Raw genomic sequence first — 15,740 nt, 5'->3', positions numbered from 1 at the left:
TGAGTTATGTGTCTGAAATAGATGAAAGGAGGATATGATGATAAATATTTAATTAGTAACAGAGTGTCAAAATTAATGATACATTAATTAAAAAGTTGAAATTATTCTTAAAAAATATTTTTAATAATAATAAGAAAATAACATTAGTTAAGATACTAATTTTGAAATAAGTTTATTAAAAACTGTGTTTAACAAAGTGTGAAATAGAAAATAAAAGTTTATTATTTGAAAAAATGAATAAAGTTTATTGAACATTATTTAACCAAGTATAAAACTAATTTTATCACAAATTTTTTATTTAGAATAATAATAATTAATTTTCAGATTATTACATTTTTAATAATTGTTTATAAATTTCACTAGTCTATAGTATATATAGATTACAATTTTATAAAATAAATAAATTTTAATATTATAGTAAAGATTATATAAACTTCCAGGAAAATATTTAATCTTTACATATATTTAGTTTATTTTAGAACTTCATTGGAACATAAAGAGGAAAATATTTTAATACAAAGTCTAAATAAATAAAACATCATCTAAATTAAACAATTTATTCTTTTGTTCTAATTTTTTTATGTATGTTTGTGAACTTCCCTACAACAAAATTTAAAAAATATTATTCTATTTGGTATGTGTGTGTACAGGAAAGGAAACTTTATTTTAAATTAAATTAAAAACAATCTTATATTACATTAGAAATAGTTTGTTTAGTTTTCTTGCATTTATTTTGATAGATAACTTTTGAACATTGTAAGATCAAATAAAAATTTTGTATTATAACTTAAATATAATCTTTCACTGAGACCTGTGTGTAGCTAATAGTGAAATAATAAGAACCCAGTGAAGATGAATATCCAAAGGTTTACTTTTACCGGGTAATATTTACCTTGAATTTACAGACAAAATAAATTAATTGAATTGATCTTTAGTAATTTTTAAGAGATGAATAACATTTAGTATTTATATATGAAGAATGTTTATTATTACATTATTTTTATCAAATATAATTTTTGAATTTTATTATAAAAGTTCAAAACTTTAACATTTTGACTTAAAATTTTTTTTTGATTTATAAATTTTCTAAAAATAATTATTTTAATATTAGATTTCAAATTAACTATTATACTTTAATTTGAAATATTTTTATATATAAATATGAAAGTGTATTTAAAAACCCATATGATATTTTTTGATTATAGATTATTTTTATATTGATTATTAATATATATGTTTCTCTACCATTTGTTATTTTTCCTGAAATTACTTTAGATTATCAGACACACAATAATGTCAGCACTTAATTAATCATCTGTTACCATAGATCACAACAGCTGCTAGCTTGTCACTGTATGGTTAACCAATTAGCCAGAAGGATGGATCTGAACAGGATTTGAACCTAGATCCATTTGGCAATGTGTTTGGAGTTAATGTTGCATTGCTCACTATTCTGAGTCACACTGTACATTCTACATTTATTCAAATTTAGCAATGATAAAATGTTTAAAACACGTTTTAGAAATAAATACTAAATATAAAATTATCTCTTTTTTTAGATAATTAAAAATATTTATATTAACTTAAATATTTTTAATTAAGATATACTATGGTAGATATGATATATTAAAAATAAAATGAAATTTTATAAAATGTTATACTATGAATTTATTTTACAGTAGTTTTTAAATTATGTAGTTTAACAAATTTTTTTTAACTTTCACATCCTATTGAATAATTATGCAATTAGTTTAATTAGTATAGATTAGTCAAACACTATCAATTCATTTGAATACATAGCAGTGTTTAAAATTACAACAAAATTCATCATTTTGAATTTAAGATACAGTACATTTATTTTATGCTATTAAATATGTTATTTAAATAGAATTGAAATGCATAAATTTTATTTTTTAATTCCAAAGCTTTTATGAGAAATTTACATGAATAATCTTATTATTTATTCCAATTTTATTAAACAGGAAATATGCAATTATGATTAATTAATTACTAAACTTAAATTTTAAAATGAAGTTATTGTTATAAGAATTTTTATGGCATTTGTATATTTTACAAAGCATACATTGTATTTTAAAAATTTATCTAATTGCAATATGTAAAAATATTTATCATGGTTATTAATATTTAGAAAAAAAAAATTATAAATATTTTATAAACTGTAATATTAGAGATTTAATGGACTTAACTCTAAATAGGAAATATTTAGGCGTATAAATAAGTAAAATTTTAATAACCAAACTTTGTTACCGTAATCTGATGCTTATTTTAAAGGCAGATCAGAAAGCAATTACTGTATCAGTTTCAAGGAATATAATCAACCGTTTGAAAAACAACCAATTTTATTTTCTTCTAAAGTTTCAATGAATTTGAATTTAATTAAAAAGTTTTTGTTTTTGAATAAAAATTTTAAGAGCTATACAAAGTTATAAGACAAATAAATTACAAAAGCTTTCAAAATCAAGAACTTTTATAGTTTTTTAATAAGTATTTTCATTTTAATTTTAATATAAAATAAATCATGAAAGATCAATAAAAAAAAAATAAAAACATTTTAAAAGTTAATTTTAAAAATATATTTATTAAAATTATAATGGGATGTAATATCATTTTTACATTTAGACAAAATTGATTATCTGAATGTACTTAATATATATATTTTAAAGTTATATCCTTAATTGCTGTTCAAAATTGAAATAATTTTATTAAATATTATGCTTGCTAGTATTGTTTATTTAATGTATTATTACTTGTCATATATTTGACTTTCAAAATTTACTTTAAAATATAGACTAAACAATAATAGCATCAAACATTTCTAATCCTTTATCTATCAATAATAATTAAATGTTTATTGTTTTAGGATTTTCAAAGATACAGGCAGCTAAAGTAACAGAAATGCATCACAAATTACAAAATAGTGCAGCAGCTGAACAAGGATTTGGAATATCTTTAAAAGATTTACCAATATCTTTTAAATTTCTCATTTATAATCCAACATTTTTGTTTTTGAGTTTTGCAGGAGCAAGTGAAGGTAAAGCAATTTTTTCCATTCAAATTATGTATCATTTATTAAAAAAAAATAAGTGAAATAAAATGAAAATAATAATTAGAACTTCTATGACATTTAATTAATTTTTTGTTAAATTATGTTCACAAATTGTTTCTACTTCAAATTCAGTTTAAATACAAAATAAAAAATGATCATTTTAAATGAAGATAAAAAAGAATAGTATAAAAACTGAAAACATTATTGTATTTTTGTATCATATATCAAAAAAATCTTGTTTTTTCACAGTGTTTGCTTTTCCAGTTTTTACATATAGATATAATTTCTTTAATACTGAACCATGTTTATTTTTTTACTTGGCTTTTTTTTCACATTTTTTCTTGATATCAAAAGCTAATATGAAAAACAAGCAAATCTACAGTTTCAGTTTATTATGTATAAAAAAAAAAACTGATTATCAGATTATAGTGCAGTTATCTATATTATTTGTTTACTTAAAGACTTTTAATTTATTTATAATAAATTGAGAAGATAAAATTAAAAATACAAAATAGTACCCTATTATGATATTAATTTCAATAAATATGTTATTAATAAATAAATATTAATTTTTGCTTATTATTGCTTCAATTATAATGCTAATTGTTAAAATAGGAAAAAAAATTATAAATCAAAATACTCAAAAAAATATATTTTTTTAAAGAATTTTCTCAAGTTTAAATTCAATTTAAATTGCTTTTCTTAAAGTAAAAATAAAGAAAAGCAGTTTGAATTGCATTTACATTAAAAATTTTTTTATATAAGAAATTAAAAATTTATTGATCCTTAATATATTTATTACAATTTATGAATTTAACTATAATTAAAAATATAAATTGCAAAATTCAAAAAAAAATCAAATTTCATAATTTGAAGTTTCATTTACTACAAAAATTTATTATCATTAAATTATCTAGTGAACTTGGTTAGTTATTTTTAATCATTGTTACATATGTTTATGTAATATTGATTAAAGTTATGAAATTCTATAATTTAGGGGTCATTTGTCAATTATGTGTACAGTTTATAGAGAGAAGTGTTTGTTGAAAGTATATCATTAGACACAATGGGGAGAGGAGAGTTGAGACATTGTCTACTGAAGTTTTTTAGTGGTGTTAGTGGCACACAAGTTTGTTGTTATAAGCCTTTTTACCATACTATTCATGTGAATAATCTATCAGTTAGAAAATATCTTCAGAACTTCTTCAATTCAGGGGAGGGAGTTTGCCAAAAGTATATCATGCTTGCATAAGGAAGAAAGGGTCAAAGTTGCTCAAAAACTGTATGTGTAATTCATGGATGGTACTTAGAACATTTAAAAAAATCTTTTATATATAAATTAAATATAAATAAATAAATATATAATTTAAAATGTTTAAGTGTGACAAAAAATAACAATATTGTTTTCAATAGAAAAAATTAGTAGTTGATATAATCTTTAAATTATAATTATGCAGGTATGTTACTAGCAGGATTAGCAACATTTTTACCAAAAATTATTGAATCACAATTTACAATGCCAGCAAGCAAAGCTGCCTTTCTGGTTGGTGAGTCAAAATATTAAATATTTCATCTGATAATACATACTTCATTAATTATAAATGTTTTATAAATTTTCTCAATATCTAGCAAATTAGTATAACTTTTAAATTTACTATGACCTTAGTTTTATGCATTTCAGTTTCAATGATAACAGATAATCAATTACTTTCAATCTATTATAATACTAATTTGATTCAGTTTTATTTACAATTTACTTACAATTGTAAGTCACAATATATTCTTAATTTGTTTTATTGCATTATTATGTGTGTGGAAAGCTTCCGTAGAAGTGAATATTAGTTAATTACATAACAATCTCTTTTTGAAATAAATTATGAATAATTGCTTCTTTGTTGTAACATAAGAAATGTTATGAAATTTTATCATATTTTCTGGCACATCTTCCACGATATACTATTTTAAATTTTCTAGAACAATCAGACTTTTCACTCTTTCTTCACTAGAAGTTTAAACTTGAGTTGTTAAAATTTTGGGAAAAAATTGATTATATTTGTAACTTTTTAATTTGTCTTTCCTATTGTTTAACATCCTAATCTTCATGCAGTTTTTATTTTCTTGGAAGTTTATCACCCAAGTGTGAACTTTAAGATAAAGATAAAGATAAAGATATTGCAGGATTTTTATCAAAGTCAAATTTGAAGTTACTATTGTTTACTTGATTTAAACATAATAATAAAAATTGGAAAAAATTTCAATAGTCTAAATTTTAACAAGATACAGTGTATTTAATATGCATCACATAAGTTATTACCAATTGATATTTATTATTATTTGTCTTTTAAGAAGAAAATATAGGACTTTGCTCACATTGCTTTGGCAATATATTTTAAAATTAAAAATCATGAAAATTCAAAAACTAGTTTTAAGTTTTAAAAAATGAAAAATAATTTTTGAGTTTTCATGATTTTTATGTTTTAGATTGTAAAAATAAAAAGTTTCATTATAATTAATGGAAAGATGTTGTTATTATTTGTTTTATATATGGTTCAGAAATCACAAGTCAAATGAAATTAACTTCTTACTCTTCCAATAATAATAATATAACTTTAAATTGTTGATGAAAAACAGAACCAAATTATTTATTACACTTTTTGTTATGAAAGCAAACATCTCAAATTTTAAAACTTTATAACATTATTTTTAAATAAAATAAACAAATAAACAAAATAATTATGCATAAAGTTTTAAAGTCTATAACTTTAAAATTACTAAATTAAAATGATTTAGACATTATAGAAAAAATAAAAATTATATTAGGAGAAATATCAATTATAAGTCAATAGTTTTTTAAAAAGTTTAATTAATTAAAAGTTTGAAATATTATTTAACTTCTTTTTCTTTTAATTCTATATTTCTGTTGACAAAAAATGTTTTCCTTCAACAATAATTAAGAAGCCTTTCAAAATGAAACTTATTTGAAATTCTATTGCTTCAGATAAGGAGTTTTGAATATTTGCCAGATACAATAAATTGTGTAATCTTAGCAAGCCTCTTCAAATTTCTTATCTATTTATCAATTTGGACTAATATCAAAAATAGTTACTTATGTCAACCAAATGACTACGCATTTAATTTTGAAAAATACGAATAATAAATAAATAAAATGTTTTAAATGTTACATTAATATTTAAAATATAAATTAACTATTACATGATATATATTTAATATTTAATTATGTTAACTATAATAATTAGTTTTTATTAAAATGTTAATGGTTCACAGTTAAAGTTAAATGATCTTTATATATAAACAGGATGAATGTCCTGATAGCATAGTTGATTAATGCATCTCACATGTCACTGAAGATTGTGCGTTCTGATCCCACTTGGGATCAAATTCATGTTTTTTATTGTCTAGAACTAGTTTTTTGATCTTTGAGATGCATTTGATTAATATATTATTCTTTATGTTAGGATGATATTTCTTAAATATTAAAATCTTAGATTTCAAAATAAAAATCTTCTTAATAATTGTATTAAAATATAAAAATTATAAATATTTAAAATATTCATATTATTTTATTTAATATGATTTTATAGTTATAATTAATATGAATTATTTATTTTTAAAGGTTTGGTTACAGTACCTGGTGCTGGTGGTGGAACATTTTTGGGTGGTTATCTTGTTAAAAAATTTAATCTCAAGTGCGCTGACATAATTAAATTTTGCATAATTACTTCTGTTATATGTTTGGGATTTGCATTTATTTTTTTTATGCATTGTCCTAATGCAGATTTTGCTGGAGTTAATGTTCCTGTTTCTAATAGGTAAGAATATGTTTTTATTTTTTTCTTAATTTATAGTAATCTAGCATTGATTGAGAAATGCAATAATGTTTAATTATTAATTTTTATAAATTGCATTTTGATTTTTAGTTCAAATTCTACAATATCATTACAAGATAATTGTAACAAACAATGTAAATGTTCATCTTTGCATTATGATCCAGTTTGTGGTTCTAACAATGTTTTATATTATTCACCATGTTTTGCTGGATGTCAAAAGAAAATTGTAACAGGTAATTCTAAGGTAATTAACTATATTTTCAACTATTTAATCATTTATTTTCATAAATTATATTGACAATATATTTTTTAGGTTATAAAATTAATGCATTATATTATTTGATTAAATTTAACCATTTTAAACTTGAATTACATATGGCTTGATATATTATTTAAATAAAAGTGTTATATGTAATTATAAATTTGATTAAACATGTTCATATATATGGAAGTAAATATGCATGTAGAATTTTAGTAGAATACAATTACATAAAGATATATACTCTAACATGAAAAATAAGATAAAAAGAAAAAAAATTAATAATAATCTTGTAAATACAGGTATCCCTCTTATAACACTAGTTATACATTCCAAAAAAGTGGTGTTACGTGAATCCATGCTATACAAAACAAAGGACTAATGCAAAACATAGGGTTACATTCCAGAAGTTAGCAAATGTATACTATTCTTTTTCATTATTAAGAAGTATACATTTATTAAAGCAATTGATAATTTATTTCCAATCAATAATTAATTAACAATCACAATTAAAAGTACTGTATTACACGTTAATATTAATTTTAGTTAAACAAGGGCATTTTTCTTTTTACAAAGTATTTTGGTCATCATTTTTTGAATGCTTGCTTACCTACAGTTAAAAAAATATTTAATAGCACTTAGCTAAAAATGTTTAAATAAACTTTACTAAATACGAAGGTTAATCTATAAAAACAAAACACAATGACAGTATTAAGGACTAAAGTCTGAAAGCAATAACAATGACACCTGGTTGATAGGAAAGCTAGGATAAGGAAGAAAAAAGAAATTTACTCTCAGTTTTCATTATAGTAAACCTGACAAAATAATTTGAAAATTTTAATATTCTAAAATTCATGGGAAAATTTAAGACAACACGCATGGTTACTTGAATTTAAAAAAATATTGAATAAAGAAGTTTACATTTAAAAATTGTGAAATTTTGTATGAAGGATTTCTGAAACAATGTTAGAGCAAAACTGGAAGTTGTGCTATTCAGGGAATATCCCAAATTTTCAAACCATGTTAGAGTGAAACCATGCTATATGAGGGATATCTGTACATAATAAAACAAATTTATGAATTAATTATTACAGTATTTGAAATGACAGTAATATCACCCTATTATATTTTATTATATGATACAAATGCATTTATACTTCAAACTGTAGAAAAAGTAATTTGTGTTTTGACTATTAAGTGCATAAAATGCAAAACAATTTTAGGGGAACTGGATTCTATGGACCTCCCTGGCTATTACAAGAAAATAAATTTTAAGAAATTAATAAAATTATAATAGATTATTTTTATTTTATATTAGCATAAATTTTTCCATAAAAAATTTTAATATGTAAAAATTGTTATTAAAAAAACAATTTCTAAATGTTTCTATTTTAAGATTTTATAATATGACAATGCTATTTAAACTTATAAGAAAATGTATTATTCATTTTTAAATTTCTCAATAGAAGATAACATACAAAAATAAATATTATTTGTTAAAAATGATCTCATAGTCTTTCATTAAATATTCATTGTATATAGTTACATGTTGAGGATTCAATTAAAAAGTTAAAAATAATCCATAATGTGTGAATTTATATAATTCGAATAATATTTCCATTTTATGTAAAGATAATCTAATAGAGTGTATTTTAATAAAGATGATAAAAAAAATGATAGAAAAAATTAATAAATGTTATTATATTAGTATAAATCAATATTTTTGTATGACATTATTCTATCATTTTTTTATTATTAATGCATTAATTACCTGCATTAGCATATTAAACAGCAATTTAAATCATGTTTAATATAACTTTAGATAAAATTCATAATAAATTAATTTTCTGATGATAAATTATGCATACTAAAATGTAAACATGTTCTCATAAAACATTAACCTGCATCATACTTTAAAATATCCTTTTGTTTTTGATAGCATTATAGAAAAAACAACTATAGTCAGATGTAAGACATCTGCTGATATAAATATAGAATTCTAGAAAGAAAAATGATGTAAGATAAATTAAGAAACAAAAATAATATAAAGCTAACATGAAGTATAATATTAAGCATTCACTAATTTATTTCTTTGAAAAACATTTAAAATATTTGGCATTTTTTTAGGTAAAATTTTACATATTTAAATTTTTTAAATTAAAATTCATTTTCTGAACTATTCAAAGAAATATATCAAATAAAAATTAAATTTATTTGATTAATTTTTAACACAATATTAATTGCTTCATTTATTGATTATAAGCAATAAATATACTTATTTTAATGATTTGGAAAATTTAAGTATTAATTGTATCATAAGAATTAACTACATAAAATTCTTTCTTTCTTGTTGGCAGGTTTACAATGACTGTAGCTGTATCCGACATGATGGGAAAACCACCAATTTAAATGGTGAAGAAATAATAATACAGGCTACTAGAGATAAATGTACCAACAATTGTAACTACATTGTTGTTTTTCTATCAGTTGTCTTCCTTTCTATGTTTTTGACTTTTCTTGTCAGTATGCCATCTTTGTCTGCCACTCTCAGGTTTGTAAATTATCTAATTAGTAAATAAATTGAAATATTTATTATATTTTTATTATTTTCATTACAAATAATTTATTATTCCTATATAAAAATATCATTACAACAGTTAATTTTAAAATTCTCTTTCAGAAATATGATATTTCATACATAATTTAAGAAATTGAATTATAGTTTCAGATAATTTCTCTTTGTCAAAAATATTTTTGCTTCTAAACCAGTAACAATTTAACTTATCTGTAGTCTTAAATACCATTTATGCTGATGTCTCTGGATATATCATTTATTATGCACAAATGAAATTTAATATACATTCATTTCTATTTGTTCATCTCCCTTTAAGTTTGAGAGCTTCAAGCTTAGTTTGCTTATGGGATAATCCATCATTGCTGCAGACAGGTGTAAGATGAATTTAGATTTAGTGATATCATCATATGCAAGAATCTGATTTAAAATTCCATGAATATATTTATATCTACTCTAAGACTATGAAAAATAAATAATAATAAAAAGTGAAATAAGTTAAGTGAAAAAATTTAAATAGGAATACTTTTAGTTTTTCTATACTTATTTATTTTAGAAAAATTTCCTGTTCTTAACAGATAATTGTAAATTATATGTTATGTAGAAATTTGTAGTTTAATAAGAGAATAATTTAAATTTTAATTATTAATAAGATCATATGTCAAAACAAATTTTATATTTTATTAGTGTGAACAGTAAACTCTTCTAATTTTTTATTTAGAAAAATTAAATACAACACTAAAGAAAGATCATACATATTTTGTAAAATATGATATTATTAGTTAATAGAGTTTTCATCATTTTCAAAACACTTTTCCTGATACTATATTTCACAAGAGATGTTACTGATGTAGAATTTGTAGTTTTGATTCCAGAACACATTGTGAACAACTTGTTTCAGTTTAAAAAATATGAAGTAACTACTGCACTTTTTTAGATGATGCCTGTAGAGCAGCAAGTATATGGTTTTATCTTCAGATGTCACTTTTAGTCCTATGTACAGGATACAGAAGAGCAATCCAATTATACTTATCTCTCACTGATCTTTTCTTATCCTATTCGCAACTTGAATCTGACATTTTCAGATTATAACCTATTTAAGACATAAACAAACTCTACTTTTTAGATAATGCTAAAATACAAAAAATATGTATATGATTCAGAATGAAGGCAATCATTATTACAATATGAATAATGTAAGGTAACTTATACTCTGTACTGGCAACAATATTAAAACAATATCTAAAGAAAAAATATAAAATATTGTAATGTATTATATGAAATATTAATGCTTGCTTGCATTATTATGAAATTTTATAATCTTAAAAATATCAAATAAAATGTAAGTAAATCAAATACAATCAAATGTATACTATGCCTAAAAAATATCTGATACTATAAATCTGGGATTAGCTTTTGATTTTTATTCAAAAATTCAATGAAAACAATTTTTCAATCTGTTTATTTTATATTTATGATGATTAAAGTTGTTCACTATATTATTAACTTTTTCTTTAAGAAATTATTTAATTTAATTATTATTTGCAAACATTATTTTAATTTAAAATTAATCATATGTTGATGAATAAGTATTTAGTAAAATAAATGCCATATTAAGTATAATATTAATACTTATTATATTTTCTTTCTTTCTTTTTACATTAAAACTTTTTATTCATTCTTTAAAGATTGAGTTAAGAAAATTAGAATTTTAATTTAATTTTGATTATATTACATTTATATTTGTGAAATTTTATCTTTGTGTTTAACAATGTTCTGAAATAATTTTGCTTCATTTAGTCTTTCAATTATGTTTTAAAGATAAGTTATCAATTAATGTTTTCACTACTCAAATTTAGAGGTTTCAATTTATAATATTAATTCAAGTCAAAGATTTTCAATGAACCTTTAATTTGAAAGTTAAATGAACATTATAAAAGTAATATTTTGGGACTACAGATTTAAATTCATGATTTTGTTCTATTATATTGAACATAAAATTTTATTTTCAAATACTTTACTATAAATTGATATTACACAATTTTAGGTTTAAAAAGATCAAATAAACAACTTATTTACAGTCAACAAGTTATTTTTTTACATTAAATATCATTCAGATTGATTTTATACACACATATACTAAAACACAATATAAATTTTTTGACATTATAACATGTTTATCATTGGCAGAAAATCTTACATAGAATTTTATTTTATTAATAAAAAAATTACAGTAGATAGTTTATCAGTTATTAAATATTACCACATGACATTAAACTAAATATTTGATTTTTTTAGATGTGATTTTGATATTTAATCAGTTTTGTTTCAATGAGTTTTAACATATGGTATAATAAATAATGCAAAAAGATTTCTGCTACTTTCACTTTCACTTTCACTTTCACTTTCAAATGATGCATATTTTCCTCATAACTCAAATTTCTTTAATATTCTTAACTAATTTCAAATAATTATATAGAATTTACAAAAAAATTGTTTTATATTTTTAAAATTTAATATTAAAAATAAAATTGTTTCCTAACAAATTTTTAATATTTTAATATAATCATTTTCTCAAATACATTTTTAATATTTCTATTTTAAACTTTTTATATAGTATTATTAAATTTTAAAATCGTAATACTAAACGTATATAACTTATAAAAATATAGGAATATATTACCAGCTGTATACAGCCACATGTTTCTGTGGCTCAAAATGTATCTATTATAACCATATAACACTCCCTGCAGGGGAGGAATTTCAAAAAATTCCTTTTTAGTGTACATACTCTTGACATACCCTATTTAAAACACAATCAAAAATGCAAAAAACCACATCTAAAATAGTATAATAGAAGCTGAGTTCTTCACAGTCAGCCTTAATCCTGTCCCTCTCCCCCATGGGTGGCAATTTTGACATCTATATAATATAAAAACATGCGTATTTGAATGCAACGTTGAGTCAAAATTTCAAAGCAATCGATGAAGAACATTTGGAGATTTAAGATTTTGAACAAACGAACATTTACATTTTTATTTATATAGATTATTTCAATTAAAAATACATTATATAATTTTTCTGTAAACAGAATATTTATCATATAATAAAAAATTTATTTAGCAAATTTAGATCATATTCAGATCTAATTAATTATGTTTCTATTTTTTAAACATATGTTCAACATATTACGATTCTACATTTGTTTTTATGTTGTTATTAAAATTGTATTGTTAATTTTAGTGATTTATATAGTTATTAATATGTTAAATGAACTGTCATTGACTAACGAAATTTTCTATAGGTATGAATTATTAATATTTAAAATTTGTCGCTTTATATATTATAAATATTACTTATTAAATTATTTTTATTAAATTAATTAATTTACATTACATATATAAACATATATTTAATCATTATTTATTTTTAATTTTAGGTGTGTAGCTGAAACTCAAAAATCTTTTGCTCTAGGAATTCAATGGATTATGGTCAGATTATTAGGTAATAATATTAATAAAGTAAAAAAATAAAAATAAATTTAACTTGAATACAAATATAATCAGATGATCAGAGAGACATTGATGAAAATATCTATCTGATATTTATTATAAGACTAGTATTCCAATTAAAAAATAATTATTTAATAATCATTGTTCATATTGTCTGGTAAAGTCACTTTACTAGGTAATGTAACTATTTTAAATCAAATTTTATCAAAATATGATGATAAAAAACAATAAGTTACTGATAAAATCATTATAAATTAATGTCCAAATATAAACATTTTCTATCACACATTCATGTATAAATTGAAATTTATTAGTAAGAATATAAAAATTTTACTAACATATTTTTATTTAATTGACACAATACTATGTTCTGAAAAATATGAGTTAGTCTAATGAAAAGAATTTAAAATTGTAGAAAAATACATTCTATTTTTTTATGTAATTCAACAAATTTAATTGTATTTAAAATGAGAAACCTTTAAATCCACAATAACTTTTTTAATAAACAAATGTCAGAACAAAAATTTGTTTTTGTTCTAACATGTGTGTATACATATCTTTGGATTTTAAATCATTTGTGTTCTAGGATCTGAAGATGGCCATTTAAAATAGTTGAAAATATTCTTTCATTATAAAGATGTTATGGGATTTAAAGGTTTCTTGTTTTGAATTGACTTTATCCAGTTGAATTGGTTTCTTATTTAATACAATTCTAGTTTTTAATAAGTATCAGAAATGTGTTTCTGATTTATATCAACTATGTAAAGTACACCAATATGAGTATATATATATATGTATGTATGTACTCAGTTGAATTGTCTCAAGTCTTTGTTTGGACTCATACAGATGGAAAAACAGAGAAATATTAAACTTTTTATTAATAAAATACATTATTGTATACATTTATTTTTAATGTATGAACCATTTTGCTCTACATGCTTTTTCCAGCAGTAGACAATATCTTCAAATACCTTTCTGCAGAATGTTGGAGGAAGGGTGTTCAGAAATTGGTCACTTCTTCCTTCAGTTAGGAACAGAAATTTCTACTGAACTAGTGAGGTCCACAAACTGTGTTGGATATCAAAAGGAATTTGTTTCTCTTTCTTTCCATTATAATAATGCACTTGTCCACATCATCATGTTACAAGCTTTTGTAACATGATGATGTGGACAAGTGCATTATTGACAATGCAAACAGTTGAACAATGCAAATTATAAGAGCTTCCAACACCCATTCCTAGTGACTTTGTTCTGTTTCAATAGCTGAAAAAACACCTGGCTGGATGACATTTTCTCATTGGCTGATGAGATGAAGGAAGAAGTGACCACATTCCTGAGCACTCTTCCTTCAATATTTTTCAAAAATGAATTTGAAGATCTTGAAATCTGCTTCTGGAGAAAGTGTGTAGAGCAAAATGGCTCAAACATTAAAAATAAATCTATATAATAATGCCTTTTATTAGTAAAACATTTTAATAAAATTTGTTTCTCCATCCATGACACTTATACCTTTATAAGTGTCATGGTTGAAACAGAAATGATCCAACTATGTATGTATGCATATACACACACACACACACACACACATATACTGTATATATTTGATTACATTCAGTACTGTAAATTATATGTCTGAAAGCACAGATCCTTTTGATATGAATTAAAATGAAATTTTAACTAGCTGAACTTTACAGTTTTGAAATGCCTGCTTAAATTTTAAACATTTAAAATTGTTAGTTGTAATAAATATAAAATGAATATTACATATTAGCACAGTTATCAGGTATAGTTTTTGAATATTTTAATAAAACTTTGACTTATGTAAATTTTATTATTCTTCATTCATTTGCATCAATTTTTGGCAAGGCAGCAAGCTGCCAGAAAGATTTTTATTTATAAAAAAGTGTGGCTTACCCCATTATAAATAACTTTTTGTAATTAAGGTTTGAGAAATTCTATAAACCTGTTTTTTTAATTCTTTTAATTTCATGTTTTAATTTTAATCAATCTATTGAATATAAATTTAATAGAAATTTATTTAACATGTATTTTTTTATAACTTATTTCTCATTTTACTGATATTGTATTAGTTTCTATGTTTTTTTATTTCCAATATTCAAAAATAATTGTCACAAAATTATAGTAAAACCTTCATAAATTTGAATCTGATATATTTTTCTTTTCATAATTCAAGTTATCAAATTTGAATTTATGAAGGTTTATGAAAATTTATTTATTTGAAAGAATAAATACATTCCTTCATAATTTATTAATAAATACATTTATCCTTTCAAATAAATAATTATAATTTATTATATAAGACTTATATTGATTCTAAAAATATATATGTATATATATACAATGTCTACATCTCCTGCATTCCAAAAAGTTTCGAATTGTTGCCCGAAGACAAGGGAAGACCAATCAGTATTCATTATTTTACATCGCTTCTTCTTGTGTTTGTTCTGTGAGGTGTTCATTG

The 15,740-nt window shown here is 21.5% G+C and overlaps 1 protein-coding gene across 1 annotated transcript in view; it reads left to right on the top strand.

Annotated features, from left to right (window-relative positions):
* The window catches only part of Oatp26F (Organic anion transporting polypeptide 26F), a 51,274-nt gene that overhangs the window by 14,601 nt on the left and 20,933 nt on the right, over positions 1-15,740 (top strand). Inside the window, exons 5-10 of the mRNA XM_067283918.1 lie at positions 2,882-3,052; positions 4,525-4,614; positions 6,702-6,897; positions 7,006-7,159; positions 9,532-9,725; positions 13,186-13,250. Of these exons, the coding sequence (XP_067140019.1) occupies positions 2,882-3,052; positions 4,525-4,614; positions 6,702-6,897; positions 7,006-7,159; positions 9,532-9,725; positions 13,186-13,250 (870 nt within the window). The remainder of the gene's footprint in view (positions 1-2,881; positions 3,053-4,524; positions 4,615-6,701; positions 6,898-7,005; positions 7,160-9,531; positions 9,726-13,185; positions 13,251-15,740) is intronic.

Source organism: Centruroides vittatus, unplaced genomic scaffold (assembly GCF_030686945.1).
Source record: "Centruroides vittatus isolate TY-2023 unplaced genomic scaffold, ASM3068694v2 scaffold_1015, whole genome shotgun sequence".
Lineage (NCBI taxonomy): Eukaryota > Metazoa > Arthropoda > Arachnida > Scorpiones > Buthidae > Centruroides > Centruroides vittatus.
Note: the sequence above shows the minus strand (reverse complement) of the source record. Positions and strands in the feature narration are given on the sequence as shown.